A 17,643-nucleotide genomic window follows, 5' to 3' on the forward strand; every position below is an offset into this window, starting at 1 on the left:
GCTGGCCATATATATGTCCAGTTAAAGTAAGCTAGAGAACGCCGCCTCAGTCTGGCGCTGCCATGTAAAGTGTAGACTGAAAGACTTCTTCTCAATCTCCTTCTTCATCTTCATCTTCTTCCTCTCCTCCGCTCGATGCAGTGCAATGCATGAATGATGCATGAGCTCCTTCTTGCAAGACATGACAAGGGTTTGCATATTAATATCACTGCAGCTGTTTTTTTAAAAACCATGTTAATGTGCATGAGATCCGTGGTCATTGAACACATCGTGTCTGAGGAGGTTGCTATAATCTCCATGCAATAATAATCACATGTTAACTTTTTGACAGTGATGTCTCAGGTGTAGGACTCGAGGAAATTTGTGGTGCCAGTTTGTTTGTCGGCTAGTGTCGTTCTGGAGTGTTTTACTTTGAAAGGTTGTGTATGTGTAACTTCCCTTCTCTTCCTCCTGAGCCGTAACATTGGCCAAAGGTCTGGGAGCTGGTTAGTGAGTTTACTGTACAACCATACGGAGACATGTTCATGTTTAAGCTGATAGAAAAACGGCCTTGAACACACCACCACCCCCCTCTCCTTCTCCACATCAGCTCACATTTAGCCGCCTGGTTGCTTTCTCCGCCGCGTCCTGGGATCTGGATCGGTTTTTGATGAATCATTCAGAGGAAGATGCACTCTAGCTAATTTGAGCCGTGGCTGTGTAGCTGCAGGGCCCGCAGCAGTCACGCTGTTCTCATTGGTAAAACATCAGCGGCAGTGAAAACAGAGCGACACACACTGGAGGCCTCTCAGCGAGGGGAACCAAACAAGCTGCTCTGGAGAATAATCTGATTATTTTCGTCTCTGTGGGGCAAATCTAATACTGATCTGAGGTGACGGCTCTTTCACACGTCGTCGCCGCTGCAGGGCCCGGGTTTCCTAAAAAACACCACAACACAGAGGAACTCATCGTTCACAGTCTCTGCACTGGTTCGACTCTGAATGTCTATCTGTACTCGTTTAGTATAAGGACTTTCTAACGTGGAGCTTAAAACACTTTAACAAATAAAGAAGCAACATAACGTGGAGCGTCGTAAAGCGCCCAGAGAACAATTAAAAATTAAACCTCAGCCGGGAAAATGTCCATCATGTGATGTGAACTAAATGGATGTCGTGATGAGGATGTTCTCTTATGAATTAAAGATGAATACATAAAAAAAAATCACAATAATAAATTGGGTTTTAATTATCTATTCAATTATACATACAGTTTTCCATATAATCCTGTTTTATTTACTTTGATAATGGCCACTTTGGACTTCCATATTCTGTGACACTTGAACGCCTCAGAAAAAAAATCAATCCAGTGATGGTGATACATGCAAAATAAATGCATTAAAATATATGCATGAGTAATAAAGTGAACACAAGTGATGAGTATTGTCTTACTGTAGATTAGTATGGAAGCTCAATTGTGCAAAAGAAAAAGTGCATAGAAATAAAAAAAATCATGACTTCAAAAGTTTCTGTTTCTTATTTCATGGTGTAAATTATGGTTTTGCCTGAATTATTTTAATTCTGATTAAGTGACTTGTAATTATGATTCATTAAAAGAATAGTTCACCCAAAATTGAAATTTCACTCATTATCTACTCACCCTCATGTGGACTAAGGGCTGGGAGAAGTTTCAGAGTCCTCCGTGGCTTCTCTGAGTTACAGGGGGTCTCGGCGTAGCAGTGCATGTCCATATAACAGTTGCAAATGGACCAGGAAGAGGAGCTTCCGCTGCAAACAAGCTTGAAATATAGACTTATTTAATTTTTTTCGGAACAATTTCTCATGTTGGGGCTTCAATACAAGAGGGACATTACAGACGAGCAGCATGGAGGTATTTGGATGTTTTTTGGTGTGTCTTTTTGTTACGAAGACAGTTGGTATCCATTTGCAACCGTTATATGGACATGCACTGCTACGCCGAGACCCCCTGTAACTCAGAGAAGCCACGGAGGACTCTGAAACTTCTCCCAGCCTTTAGTCGACATGAGGGTGAGTAGATAATGAGTGCAATTAAAATTTTGGGTGAACTATCCCTTTAAATATTGATCATATATAATTATAATAAATGTATTAAAAATGCACTTAGTTACTGTTGCTACATATGAAAAAAAAATATTTTGAATGAGAGAAACTTTGTAAATTTCATAAAAGATGTTGATTAACTCGTGCTTTTATTTTGTAGTAGTTTTTCTTTTTTCTGTTGGCACTCTTGTTCCTCCGTACGCCCTCTGGCGGAGCGGCCAGGACGTGTTGAGGGGGGGGAGGGAGGGGAGGGGCGGGGGTCGGAGCTCCAGCTGGTGTTTGGCTCATGACGCGGGATCAGGTGGAGGAAAATCTCCTTACAGAGGAGCGCGGCTGTAGAAATATACAGGGGCGGCAGTGAACGCACCACTCGGCTCAGACACAAACAGCGGCCACTCGATCAGCAGCAGCTCCGTCCGCTCCGCAGGGACTTCACCCGGACTACACGACCGCAGCTCCCGGCTCCTCCTGGTCCTGGTTCCCATGTGGGTCTGTGTTTGAGGCTTCAAAGCAGCGGTGGTCGCGCGCTCTCCAGGGGGCTTCACTCACTCGACAGGTAAGACAGAGTCATGTTTCATCACGCAACCGGTGCCTCTAATTAATTAAAAGTTGAGAGGAAACAGAGATTCAGCTGTTTTTAAATCTGCATGTTTTGATTTTATTCAGCAGAAAAAGAAAAAGAAAAAGAAATCAAAATAAAAGAAGTTTCCAGACTTCTATCAATAATCTGCTTTTATTTTGAAAATCAGAAATGTTGAATATCCACAGTTTTATTTTTATTGGATAGAGGATTAAATGATTATTAAGTGTCAATAATTAATTTTCCAGCTTCAAAGAGTACACACACACACACACACACACACAGGCACAGTAGGCTAAGTCTGAACACCTGTGGTGAGTTCAAGTTCACCTGTACAGAGCAGGTTGTATACCGATAAGCTGGTTTAATGAAAGGTGAACAGCTGTTTCACCTGTTGCTTTCCAAGAAAGGACAGCCAGTCATTTAAGAAGCTTTTATTATTTATAATACTTATAATAATATTTATAAGGATAGCATTGAGTGTTTGCAGGCAGAGGTTATTTTTCTGTACTTAAGGTGATAATGTGAACAGACAGTTCCACCTTAACTCACTAACGCAGTTTGGTGTCAGTTTGAGTTTATTGAGTTAAAACCCATTAAATGATTTTCACTTTATTTTGATTCTGTTTGTGATTCAGTCGTAGACAGAGAAGCCGCTCAGTCCTGTTGTTTGATGTTGTTTTTAGCCTCGTTAGCTCGTGTTTAAATTTTAAATGCAGGTTAAAGCAGCATTGGCTCGGGGCGCCGTGTGGCTCAGTGGGTTGAGCCGGCGTCCCATGTGCAGAGGCGACGGTCCTGCTGTCAATTAAAGGCAAAAAAAGCCCCAAGAAATGTACTTTAAAAACACTATTCACCAAAGTAACGACGATGACGACCCCCCTCCTTCTCCACTTCCTGGATGTACAGTAGCTACACATGTGCTGGGACAGATAAGAGACTGTCACACCTATAGAACCTACTGAACGTTAAATTACCCAGAATCCTCTGCAGAACATTAACCATAGAGCTGTACAGACACCGATCTGTTAAAGTTTAAAGCTCCAACACAAACTCTGACCTCTCACTTCTTCGTCTCTTGTTATTCATCATCAGCACCGACTTCAGTGGTGTTTTTGAACGGTTTTTGTTGCTGTTTCTGTGCCACAAGTCGCCATGAACCCACACTTTGATTAATAATATTCAGATTTATTTGTTCTAATTATTTAAAAACCTGCGGCTCAGATTTGGTCGGTTTGTTTCACACTCCTCTGTCTCTCCCTCTGGAGCTTATGTAAGTATGAAATCAGTGTTTAACGGACGGCGGCAGCGGCAACAAAGACTTTCCCTGTGTCTTTATCAGCCGCTCACAGTACGTCCTGTCTGCCGCCGTAATACGCTGGAGCGGAAAATCCATTTAAACATATATACATTTAGTTCCATCGTTTGTCATGTGACCTTTAATGTCACATGTTCGTTATCGGCGCAGAGACCGCAGGAAGCTGCCGGCGTCTTGTCTCTGTCTCTGTCACAACAGCAGGACTCTGTGTCTCTCTCTGCACAGGCCCATGCAGCTCGGAGGCTGATGATGCGTTCAATTACCTCGGAGATCTGAGCCAGTAATCGTGTCACAGTTGGCGATAAATCATCTGTGCATGAAAGTAACACAACAAATAGTGTTCTGTCTGTACAATGTATTTAAGAACAATAAACCAAGACAAAGATGAACGGTGTGATGTGCAGCAGCCATCTTGGATTGTGAGCTCATTCATTTTCCGGCTGGGAACTCTGAAAATCTCCGACCTCCGAGTTGTAATTGAATGCACCACGAGAGAGATTTCACTTCCTGCACGATGCCGCGTGCAGCATGTTAGCATGGTGGCGTTGGCGTGTTGCCATGGGAGAAAGGAAGGCCGTGGGTTCCTTTTCTGATCACTTCCTGTTTCTGAGTCATGTGACGTCTCCGCCCACTTTTCACCTGGGAAAAGAGGCCGGGTCAATTTCTGAGCTTAAAGGGATAGTTCAACATTTTTGCAAATTGGCCCATTGCCATAATCCCTATAGTCATAGCAGTAGGTTTGTTACCTTTAATTGTCAGTGCAAGCTGTTTTTAGAACGGCGGAGCAGAGACAGGGTTGTTTTAGAGGTAAATTCATGCAAAACTGCTGATGCGCGTTGCCTTCAGGGACAGTTTTTCATCAAGCAGTCTCTGAATTTCCCTCTAAAACAACTCTGTCTGGTAACATTGTGTTATTATCTCATAGCGTGGTGAATGTGCAGGTCACAACTTGTCCACCAGAGCGTTGTGGAGTTGTTGGATTGTGTATTTGATGAGTTTGATGAGGGAAACCAAGAAATCCCATGAGCCTCCGTAGCGTAGCTCTGAGCAGCTCACGGCTCTGCTCTGCCGTTCTAAAAATAGCTTGCACCGACAATTAAAGGTAACAAACCTACTGTTATGACTATAGGGATTATGGCAATGGGCCAGTTTGCCAAAATGTTGAACTATCCCTTTAAAACTCTGTGTTTTCAAGTTTAAAGACGCAAACATGCGAGAAAACATTGACAGGAGAACTCGTCACAGGTTTGTTGGTGATTCTGGATAAAATATTACAAATATTTATTGATTGATTAATTGATTAGTTTGATCCAATGACAGGTTTTCTTCTTTTACAGAAAAACACCACAAAGATTTTTGAACTTTACTCTTTGAAACTTAAACGACCGTAGTTACAGCGTCGTTGCTTAACAGCGATGGAGCCGTCTTGATTAGCCTCAATGTGTGTGTGTGTGTGTGTTGATAATGTTAACTGTGTGTGTGTTAATTAGTAACAGGTCAAAGTGGCCACAGGATTACATAACGCTGCTGTGTTCATGCGAGACCTCACATGTGACTCCCTGTGGATCGAAGGCCCTGTCTGTTCACATCTGTGTTTCCTGTGTCTATCAGTGTGTGTGCGTGTTCTGCCTGCGGCGCCGTGTGTGTGTGTGTGTGTGTGTGTGTGTGGTGAAGGGTGGATGCTCTGACCACTGCTGGAATGAGCAGCAGCGTAGCTACATCCTTCAGATAAGACTTATCAACACTGGATCTGCACATGACGGTTAAAGTCGAAGCCACAAAGTCCAACGCAGCGTCAGACACTCAAACGCCTCTTCTTCTTCTTCTTCTTCTTCTTCTTCTTCTTCTTCTTCTTCTTCTTCTTCTTCTTCTTCTTCTTCAAAGGGAAAAGCGTACATTTTAGATATTCTGTTTCCATGGAGAACGTTTGTTTCCTGAAAAGAAAAATTACCTTAACCCTCCTGTTGTCCTCCCGGGTCAAGGAAGGAAGGAGAAATGGAAAGGAAAGAAGGAAGGAAGGAAGGAAGGAAGAAGGAATGGAGGAAGGAAGGAAGGAAGGAAGGGAGGGAAAAGGATTGTGGAAAGAGGGAAGGGAAAAAGGAAGGAAAGAAAGATGGAGGGAGGGAACAGATTTGTTCAAGGAATGAAGAAGGGAAAGAAGGAAGGAAGAAGGGGAAAGGGCTTGTGGAAAGAAGGAAGGGAAAAAGGAAGGAATGAAAGATGGAGGGAACATATTCGTTCAAGGAAGGAAGAAGGGAAAGAAGGGAAGGAAGGAAGAAAGGAAGGAAGGGAGGGAAAAGAGTTTGTGGAAAGAGGGAAGGGAAAAAGGAAGGAAAGAAAGATGGATCAACAGGATCAAAAGAGGAAGGAAGGAAGGGGAAAAGGATTGTGGAAAGATGGAAGGAGAAAGGAGAAAGGAAGGAAGGATGGATGGAGGAAGGGAACAGGCTCCAGGCCTCAACACTTTCACACTGAGTTCTTCCTGCTGTGCCCATATAAGGCCGCTGCTCCTTTTCTTCCTCCTCCTTTCATGTCGTCCATGCTTGAAAATCACTGAGCAGAAAAACCTCAAGAGAAAAATGGCGGCGCCTGTGATCCGTTGACCTTCCCGTGACCTTGCGCTCTTGACCCCACAGGTCCTTGAACGCACCGCTCTTTGATTGGTTCTCACAGTCTGTTGATGTGTTGAATGTCACTAGAAATCCATAAACGACCTGCGTCTTTTTTTTTTTTTTTTCCTGTTTGTGCGCCGGGACTTAATGAGGAGTCTTTGTTGTTGAAGGTCAGACCGTTGCCCACGGCGACGGAGCGGCGCCCGTTCAAACCGTCCTTATCTCTTATTTCTAAATGGCTTTTTAAACGTTCGCAGTCGTCGTCGTCGGGGCTGAATTCCTGCGTCGTCGTCGTAGTTAATCAGACGTTCGCAGACGAGTTTCCTTCGCAGAGAAAAGTTAATTGTTTTATTTTATAATTAGTGCTGCTTTAAATGTCAGCGTGTAAATATGAGACTCAGAGAGAGAGAGAGGCAGGTATACAGCTGCTCCCACAGCTGGAAACTGTTGACATGATGGTACAGATGTGGAGAGCAGAGGGTTGAACCAGATGTGAGATTATGAAGCAGCCGTGGGAGAGTGAGCAGACGTTCAACAAACCCAAACAGCTGGATCTGGGACAGCTGTTTTTTTTTCTCATGAATTCTTTTTAGTTATTTTACATTTGCATTTTCTTCGAGTAAATATTATTTCTTCTAGTTTTTCTTCTTGAACATTTTTTTTTACTTGTTGTCTCAATTTTATTTTGTCTCAGAAATCTTTTTGAGTTTTTTTTTTTTCTTGTAAAACAAACTCTGTCCTTCAAAATAAAAGTCCACCCTGCTGGACTTTTCAGAATAAAACAAAGCCTCAGTTTTAAAGGAGGTTGTGAACTCGGGGTCGTGTGGCCTGAAACTCTCCGTCGGCCCCAGACTTGAAGCTCCTGTGGGGTCGTTAAGCCTCCGGAGTCGTTAAGGTCACATGAGCAGGAGGTGAAGGGTGTGTGTGTGTGTGTGTGTGTGTGGGTGTTTAAGCTCCAGACTCAACAGCTGTGATGAGGTGGAAAGAAACAGCTTTACAGCTCATGCATCCTCGTCTTTGAGGTGGAGCTCGTCTTCATTTCTCTCCTCAGACTTTATTTAGAAAAGATCTTAGCAGCCGCCGCCCGGGGGGAGAAACCTCCTCTTCCTCCTCCTCCTCCTCCTCCTCCTCCTCCTCCTCCTCCTCCTCCCATCACTCGATACGTGTGAGTGCGAACAAGTGAAGCTACTTAACGTGGACTGAAAGATGGTCTCCTGCGAAACCACCACAGAAATATTTATGTTGTTTCTTCGCAGCCTCGAAAAGCCTGAAAAGAACCAGATCACTAAACTGTATATATCATAGTCACATAAGAATCGCAATTCTCATTTAATACGATATGCAGCATGTTTAACTGCACTATTTTTTTTAAATATAGAGGCACTTTGTTACTTAAGCAATATGTGATATTGCTTTTATGCAACAGTTTCAACAACTCCATCTCAGCATGGATAAATGTTTAAAACTCAATAAATGTGAAAAAGACACTTTAGTCATTCTGTCTTGCAAAGCAGACTGGAGTAGATCATGAGGATCCTTTAACACCGACAGACTGAAGCAGAAATCATTAGGAATCAAATCGTTTTGAATCAAAAATCCATTTTGAATCGAATCATAGCCCCAAAACTCAGAATCGAATCGAATCGAATCGTGAGATAGTAAAAGATTCCCACCCCTACTATATCACATCATCAGTTAAACCAAAGTCATTCAAGTTTATTTTTCTATTCGAACGTCTGTGGTTCAACTTCCTCAAGTCAAGAAAACAAGAAGAAAAAATCTCATTTTGATTCGTTCAATCGATTTCTGATCGATATTTAATAAAGATTCACAGCTGGAGCGTCGTCATCGGTGACGTCATCGGTCAAAGGTGATGTCAGCTTCCACCGGGCCGGTCGATAACGGCCTAGAGACTCCGGCTCTGATCGCCTCCTGGTGTGAAGGTGTGTGTGTGTGTGTGTGTGTGTGTGTGTGTGTGTGTGTGTGTGTGTGTGTGTGTGTGTGTGTGTGTGTGTGTGTGTGTGTGTGTGTGTGTGTGTGTGTGTGTGTGTGTGTGTGTGTGTGTGTGTGTGTGTGTGTGTGTGTGTGTGTGTGTCACGTTGAGCTTTTCCCGCTGCAGTCGTATGGATTTTTCTCCGTCAGCTCCAGTGGTCGTCGTAGATGATGAAGGGGCAGCAGGAGGAGGAGGGGGGGGGGGGTCACGGCAACAGGTGAAGCAGGTGTTGTGATTGGCCGCCGAGGATCAGATAGCGAGGCAGGGATGGTGCGTTGGTGTGACAGGTGAACTTGTGTGTGTGTGTGTGTGTGTGTGTGTGTGTGTGTGAAGGTATCTGAGCTCAACAGGCTCCAGCTGCAGCTCTGCCCTCCAGCTGTTGTACCGCTGTGTCACACACACACTAACACACACAGCACGAGGTTTAACGACTTTAACTAAGGAGTGGACATGTGAAAACAGGCGGAGTTCCACTTCCTGTCCTCAGTGTTTTAATCTTATTACATGTCATACTTCTTCTTCTTCTTCTACTCAATTACAGCGCTGCATATCCCATAATTTCTCACTAATTATCTGGAGAATGGAGACGTTTCATTAAGTCTGCGTCCCGAAATAACACGTGGAATATAGACTTAGTCCAAATCTCACTACAGTCTGGTGTGTGTCTTCTCTGCGCTCTTATTTTGAAGGTTTCTGCTCAGATTCAGCCTCTAATGGGCTGATAACTTCATTTCTAAAAACTAATTAACAATGTTTTGGAAAGTATTTTTAGTTTGGGGCTAAAACCGGCTCAACAGAGACCGACTTGTTGACACACGAGCACTTCCTGTCCCCTCGCCCGGATTTCACCTCCGAGCTGATCAGACATGGATGAGGAGAAGAAACATCTCTGGTTCTGGGTTTAGACGTATAGAAACACTCGGTTGAACCTTGAACGCATCGTGACCTTTGAACCTGCAGCAGATACTTGTCTCATATCTGATAGCGAGGAAGGACACAGAGCTTTGTATCAGCGACGCATTCAAAGTCCTCACACAGTGTGGGACATGAGGGCTCTGTGTAGCCTACTGGACCGAACCAGACCGGACCGGACCGGACCGGACTGGACTGGACTGGATTAAGTGTTAAATCATTTGTCAGAGCTCCACGACTCATTGTTGGTTTGAGTTGCGTTCAGGTTCGACGTGTTGTTGTTACGTAACCGAGGCCCCTCACTCACCTTTGGATCTCTGGTCTCGGCCACGTGTTGCCGCGGCTTTACGGCGCCATAAAGGAGGCTATCGCTGTGATGTCATGATCATAGATGTACTGTAACCAGGGGTAACCAATCAAACCATCAAAGCAACACCTGAGCTAATTAGCTTTAGCTGCTCAGTGATGAAAGTTTGAGGCTCTTCAGACACAAACTAGAAGAAAGAGGCAGCTCCTCTTCCTCCTCCTCCTCCTCCTCCTCGGCCCCGGGGCCCGGTCACATGCATGTGCAGGGTTTCCCCCCCGACCAACCAACCCTCATCTCCCCTCGGGGCCGTTTTTATAATGTGCATGTGACAGGAAGTCGCAAATTATCTCATAATAACCGCGAGGAAATCTGCGTCATTCATAAAAAAACATTTAAAAAAAGTTTTTTTCACCAAGAAAACACATGACAAGCTCCCAGCTGACAGCGGGCGGCCATGTTGGTGTTTACATGTAAGAACACACATTCACACACATATACACACACACTGCTGTGACCTTTCAAAGTAAAAGCACTGGGTTGGGATCCCATGACAGGAAACACACCTGTCGTGTTGGTGTTGCTGCAGAGTTTTTTTTACTTTATTTGAGGTCATATATAACCATTCAATTAAATATTCGGCAAATATTCCTTCTGTAATCTCAAAATGGAAGTTATACGTTCCAGACTGTATATATCATTTATTATATTTTTCCATTGGTGCAGGGTGGGAGGTTTTCTAAGAATCCAGCATCTGGTTATTGCTTTTTTTTTTACTTGCTACCATGAGGATTTTAAATCAATATCTGTCCCTGTTAATGCAGATCCTTTGATATATTCCCCAAATAAAAAGAAAGACGAGTAAAGTCGATATCAAATCCCAGAATCTTCTTGAGTCCAGAAAGGTTTTGTTTTCTATAATCTGTTGAGTGGTTCTTGATCAGAAACCTGGAAAAGTTTCAAATATTTCAACAACAATCAGTTTTTATGCAGCAGGGATATTAACTTCTTCTTCGTCATGGTTTCCGTGGCAATGTTTCTTTGACAGGGTGATCTGAGGTCTCCAGATAAAAGCCAACAAGGCCTCATTTTAATCCACCCTCCTCCTCCTCCTCCTCCTCCTCCTCTTCATCCTCCTCTTCATCCTCCTGCAAGATCAAGGCCAGGATTATTCACAGTGATTGTTGTCTTAGCGCTGCAGGATCAAGCTGCTGCTGTTTGCATGTCACTCCTGTCGTCCTGCTCCACCATGTGACTCCATCAGCTCCAACGCACCGCCAGCCTTCTGCCTTTATTGCTTTCTCATGTCGTTGTGTGTCCGACGGCCCCCGAACGCCTCTCACAGCAGCTGGAGACCAGAGAGGAGAGCGAAGAAGACATGAGGTTAGAGAGGAGGTGAAAGACGAGGAGGAGGAGGAGGAGGAGGAGGAGAAGGAGGGTGGTGGTGGTGGTGGCGTCCTGCAGCTCGAGATAAATCATGTGAGATCGAGGTTAAAGAGTCGATGAATCAGATCCTCAAATGAAATTAAGTCAATCAGAGTCCGTGACCCGACCTCCACTCCTGGCACCCCGCCACAATAAGAGCCCGCTGTTTACGCCTGCACTCAGGACAGGTTCATTCATCATCTTGATCTTGATCTCTTGTTCTGTGTATCAATTTGAATATACTTCCATACTTACACACCCTGCAAAAACTCAAAATCTATATTATACGAATATTTGTCTCATTTCTAGTCAAAACTAATCTCTTTCCACTTAAAATAAGACTCATCGCCAAAAAAATGTACTTGTTTTTGGATCATTTTCACTTGTTTCAAACAAATTTTCATTTGAAATAAGTAGAAAAATCTGCCATGTGCTTGTAATAAGAAAGAAAAACTTGTCCCACTATCAGATTTTTCTACTTATTTCAAGTAAAAATACACTTGAAAGAAGTAAGAGTGTCTAAAAACAAACTACTTTTTATGTGATGAGTCTTGTTTTAAGTATAATGAGATTAGTTTTGACTAAAAATGACATTTTGACTAGAAATAAGACAAATATTCTTGGTAAGATTTTGAGTTTTTGCAGTGTAAGTGTGTAAGTGAGTTCACAAACACAGTGTACTGTAAGAACCTGGATGGTTTCACTTGGTCAAAGGTTGAGTGTGGGAAAAAAAAGAAGACGACCGTTGTGATCGCTATTTCGGCGAAGTGCACAAAGACGGTATTTGATTTGACACAACACTAACTGTACAGAAGTAAATACATAGTTTACACCAAACGTTGGAGCTGTTTGTTGTGGATGGATTGTGTGTTTGAGACGTTCCTGGTGGAGCCGGGCCTCGGTCCGTCCTGGCTGGTCTCTGATCTGTTCTGAGACGGAGCTGGTGATGATGTGTGGCTGGCGGCTCGTTCTGTTCTGGCAGAGGGAGTGAAACATTTTCCAGCTCAGTTTACACGGAGTTCATATTTCCCAGTGTGTTGCTGTTGCTGCGGCCCGACGTCGTGCACATGCTCAGTGTGGTGTCTGTCTGCGCGAGTAGTTCACTGGACTAAGCTGATTAGAGTAATGAGCTTTGAGCAGACCTCTAAACCCAGAGATCTGCAGCTCTGACGGGCAGAAGCCTAATTAGAGCTGAGGGACGCATGAAGACCTTCATATGTTCATCACTGACTTTGCTGCTTCACACACGAGTGCTTCAGAGTATAGCTACTGTACGCTCCCCAGGCTCCGCCCCCTTTAGAGGGGGGGCGATCACCTGCTGAGATATGTGCACGAGGTCACGGCGTCCTCACAGTCACCGGGTCATTTGGTTATTAAATCAGGATCTGGACGTAATTCAGATTTAAACTGGATTTTTAATTTATTTTACATGTTTCCGTTGCACAAGTCTAAAAATGTCTAAAAACTCGTGTTACATGATGTGCACGTCGTCGAACTGAGAACGACCTTTTAATTGAGAGCGTGATCGAATAATTGGACATGAAAAGACGGACTTTAGGAACACAAACGAGCTTAATTAGTTTTTTCTGTTATCTACTTTGCTTCCAGGAAAGTGGGCGGGGCCAGTTTCCAGAGTTGGGAATCTGCACTGTGAGCTCATCTCTTTGTTTGTTTTGTTTTTGACAGGTGGGAGGCAGGATGCTGTGGCTGCTGATCTGTCTGTTGCCCATGGCGACCTGCAGCCGTACAGCGGTGCAGGACGTCACCTACAGAGACGACAGCGGCGGCGGCGGCGTTGGCAGCAGCAGCAGTGACGACGACCACAGTGAGTCTCCATCTGTGTGCCAAACACTCATTATATATATATATAATTGGAGCTTCCTCGCTGATTAAACACTAATTAAATTACATCCCATCTTCTCACACTGAACCACTTCACACTGACCTTTCAACCTGTTCACGTTCATGCGTTGTGTCTCTTTAAATCAGAGATGTCAAACTCAATTTAGTTCAGGGGCCACAAACAGCACAATTTAATCTCAAGTGGGCCGGACCAGTAAAATAATAGCATAATAACCTTTAAATATATCTAAAAAACTGAAATTTTCCTCTGTTTTGGTACATTAATAAGATGTTTTACAGTTACTGAACTATCCTTTTACAAAACGTATTATGAACCACCTGAAATTTCTTGATAAAAACATGTGCAATTTCAAATTTTCGCACTTGACAAATTCATCCTGAGGGCCAGATTGGACCCTCTGCAGGGCCGGTTCTGGCCCACGGGCCGCATGTTTGACATCCCTGCTTTAAATAAAGTAGAAACCTCAGTGTCAGTGTCAGTGCCGTCAAACAAGCCATCGATCCGGACGTTGTCGCGGTGGCGGTGACGTAGGTGGAAACTTTCCGCGCACCGAGGCAACTGCAACTGTTTGAACTGAAATGAGCGGTGCAGGCAGCTGCTGTTGTGACGAAGCTCGAGCTCAGACGCTTTATTCACGCTCAGCTGCATGTGTCAATGAAAACTCGGCGGGAGGACGATGAGTCACTGCTGCTGCAACTTTAAAATCACAGAGGAGGAATTTGTGTTAAAGCTCCTTATAGTATAAAGGTAGATGTTTGTGTTAAAGCTCCATACAGTATAAAGGTAGATGTTTGTGTTAAAGCTCCATACAGTATAAAGGTAGATGTTTGTGTTAAAGCTCCATACAGTATAAAGGTAGATGTCCATGTGTAGTGTGATTATAAAGCAGCTCTAGGTTCTATATTAATACTGTGAAAGTATCAAAGCCTCAGTCCACAGAGAAATGCACACAGCCTGTATTCAGAAACTGAGCCTTAAAACCAGCCGTCAGGACTTCCTGTCACTTTGTGATGTCACAACTAAGCAGTCACCCACCATCCATCCAACAACTTTGCAGGATTTGGTTTCTCTGGGTGTTTTATTCTGAAATCTGCTCTATTTTTTATTGGATCACTCAGAAAACAGTCAGCCAATCGGAGGAGAAGTCTCCTCCTCTCTTCTGATTGGCCGACACTGACCTGTTGTTACTACAGTAGAGCTGCAGAGAGAAGCTGAGACAGGAGATGGAAGAAGAGTAGAAACATGAATGTAGAGAGAAGTTTCTCTGCAGATAGGTTCACATTATGTGACTGAATGAAGGAGAACGAACAAGAAAATGACAGAAAGATTTCACAGCTTCTCTTCTCCGTCCGTTTTCAATCAACGTTATCAATGAGTTTCTGCAGCCGATGAAGCCTGTGGAGTTTGAAACTGTCCTTGTTGACATTTGTCCGGTTGTAAAAGAGCGATCAGGGGGCGTCATGCGGCCTTCATAGATGATGGCAGCGGGAGGCCGGCGCTAAATCCATCAGAGAATGCACAGCGCTGCAGAGCGAGGACACAAAGGCCCATTGTGTCGGCTGTAAGGAGCTCAGCGATCGAATCAACAACCTCCACTTCTCAGAATCCAAGTCTGAGTCGTACCTGCAGCAGATCAGGTCGCTCTGCAGCTGCTGCTGCTGCTGCTGCTGCTACGTCCACTCTGCTTTTTAATGGGGAATTAAGGCCGTTTAATTGCAGCTCGGCGCCAAGTGGAGCAGGAGAGAGGACGTCCTCGCTGGTTGGACACGTGTCAGCCCTTCAGCCAGTCAGAGCAGATGTAGACAATCAGGACACGAAACATGAGCAGAGGCCTTATTAAAATAAACATCTACCTTTATTCTGAAGGAGCTTTTATACAAACATCTACCTTTATTCTGAAGGAACTGTAATACAAACATCTACCTTTATTCTGAAGGGGCTCTAATATAAACATCTACCTTTATTCTGAAAGGGCTCTAATATAAACATCTACCTTTATTCTGAAGGGGCTCTAATATAAACATCTACCTTTATTCTGAAGGAGCTTTAATACAAACCTCTACCTTTATTCTGAAGGAGCCTTCATATAAACATACCTTTATTCTGAAGGAGCTTTAATACAAACATCTACCTTTATTCTGAAGAAGCTTTAATATAAACATACCTTTATTCTGAAGGAGCCTTCATATAAACATACCTTTATTCTGAAGGAGCTTTAATACAAACATCTACCTTTATTCTGAAGAAGCTTTAATATAGACATACCTTTATTCTGAAGGAGCCTTCATATAAACATACCTTTATTCTGAAGGGGCTCTAATATGAACTACAGTAAATAAAGTCAGTGACAAAATCACAGCTGCACTCAGGTCAGATGTTTCTCCTCCTCCTTCTGGTTTAATGCTTAAATAAAATAATCTTGTTAAAATATTTCTGTTCAGCCCAGAAACATCCACAACACTGCCTCTAATGATAAGTGTGTGTGTGTGTATCTGTGCGTCTGTGTGTGTGTGTGTGTTCTTACTTCCTGCTGTTTTCAGATGCTGATCAGTTTTCCACTGCTGCTCTAAATCACAGTCATGGGACCAACGGCCCATCAAACACAGAGGGAATAGATTGAGTGTGAGTGTGTGTGCGCGCGTGCGTGTTGAAACAGATGAAATTAGGGGATGGATTTTGTGGAGGTGAGAGAGAGAGAGGAGCGATGACAGTTAGATAATGGATTTTTTTTTCTACCCCCCCGTCGTTCTCCTTGTGTGTGTGTGTGTGTGTGTGTGTGTGTGTGTGTGTCCATTATCTGCCATTTCACACATTCATATTGAAAACTGACTCATTATCTGACACAGAGGAAATGACCGTGGTGTTTGGATGTGATAACGTCGACGCTGCAGCTTCAACGTTCAACTTTTGACTTTGAAAAAAAAACGAGCCCTTCACAATAAAAGCCCACAGAGACAGAAACACCTGTCTGTCGCACACCTGTGACTCCCTCAACCTGTCTGCACGTGCATTGAAACAAAAAACACCTGTTCTTCTTATTCAGGCACTGACTCGCCTTTTGTTTTGTTTCCACCCCCCTTCCCCTCCTTCCCCCCTTCCAGTGGAAGTTGCCGTGACAACCAGGCCTCACATCTACTACTGCCGCTCGCCCAACATGGAGGACTTCACCTGCTGGTGGCACCCGCTCGACAACCTGACGGAGGGGGAGGAGGTGTCGTACGTCCTCACCTACTCCAAAGAGTACGTGGTAGAGGAGGCTTTTATTTTGAAACTCTGCTGCTTTTATTCTGGAACAACAAACAAAGAGTGAACCAAAGTTTCTGGGTCGGTCGGGCTTTAAATCCACTTTGATTTCTCGTGCTCCACTTCAGAAGCTTTTAACCCGTCGATGTGAAAATCCCGGCCCCGGCCTCACGTGGCGGCGCCAAGAAGCCCCCCCCCCCTCCTACCCCCCTCCTGCTGTATTCAGGACAGATTGGATTGTGCCTTTGAACACACAGCTCCATTGATTGTGTTTAGGGACAATAACAAAACAAAACAAAACAAAAACAGCAGCTCCTCTCTGCAGAGTCGAAACCGACGCATCACGGCTTAAAACAGACGTTGTTATTATTACTTTTTAAGAACAGGGTCAAACAAAAGCTGCTTTACTCAGTTTGATAAAGATTTATTTGTTCTTTTTCTGTTATAAAACTGTGTCAAACTATCTGAGGTCAACAGAGAGACACACACACACTCCTGGAGTCACGTATCCCTCCGCTGCTCAAACTAGTTCCAGCCGGTCACATTAGCTGCAGTTCCTCTAACGACCACTAGAGTGAGTCAGTCCCATGTTTACCCTCAAGGATAGGAGTGTGAGTTTAACGTTCATATCGTAAAATGATTCCCCAATACTTCCCCCACAGCTTTTCAGTCGGCTCCGTCCATAACCACAGTTTTACACTTTATTTTTTAAATTTTATGGTCAACAAACTGGGAACAGAAGGTCTTGGTCTTGTCTCGAGCTGGACTCAAGGCCGCAGCTGCAGTGACATCTTTTTCTTTTTTCTTTTTTTAAACCAGAAATGTCTCCTCCTTTATGTGATGTGATTAAATAACGTTAAGATAATTACAACTGTTGTGTAACCATCTGAAAAACCATCTGGTTGCACCGGAGACTCGTGTTCTTATGTTCAATCCAAACTATGGTCATCTTTTCTTTTTAGCTGAGGAGGAATAATGTAAATATCAAGCCACATGATTATTATTATGAGTTGTGGTTCTGAATGCAGTGATGGTCTTGTTTCAGTCTTGACTACAACACGACATCCAAGTGAAACCTGCCTGATGCACACAGAGGTTGAAGCTCTTATCGTCTTTATGGAGCCAGTGACAGCCCAGTGCTCACGAGTCTTTGACCTTGAACATCTAGTTGTTGTTGCTGAGTTCTTTTCCAATATTGTGTTGTTAAACTGATATCTTCTTAGAAACAGGACACAGGCATTTAAACAAACCATCCTGGCATTTTCACACAGAAATATATAAAAAACAAACATTTGAAGTAAAAGCAAAACAACAGCTCTGAAGTCACACTGCAAAAAC

The 17,643-nt window shown here is 43.7% G+C and overlaps 1 protein-coding gene across 1 annotated transcript in view; it reads left to right on the plus strand.

The window, feature by feature from the left end:
* Positions 1-12,890: 12,890 nt before the first annotated feature.
* crfa4 (cytokine receptor family, class I receptor 4) overlaps positions 12,891-17,643 on the plus strand; it is a 13,442-nt gene continuing 8,689 nt past the window's right edge. Inside the window, exons 1-2 of the mRNA XM_085795632.1 lie at positions 12,891-13,023; positions 16,164-16,302. Of these exons, the coding sequence (XP_085651758.1) occupies positions 12,897-13,023; positions 16,164-16,302 (266 nt within the window). The 5' untranslated portion in view covers positions 12,891-12,896. The remainder of the gene's footprint in view (positions 13,024-16,163; positions 16,303-17,643) is intronic.

This window comes from Trachurus japonicus, chromosome 2 (assembly GCF_045865225.1).
Source record: "Trachurus japonicus isolate A0001 chromosome 2, Traja_1.0".
NCBI lineage: Eukaryota > Metazoa > Chordata > Actinopteri > Carangiformes > Carangidae > Trachurus > Trachurus japonicus.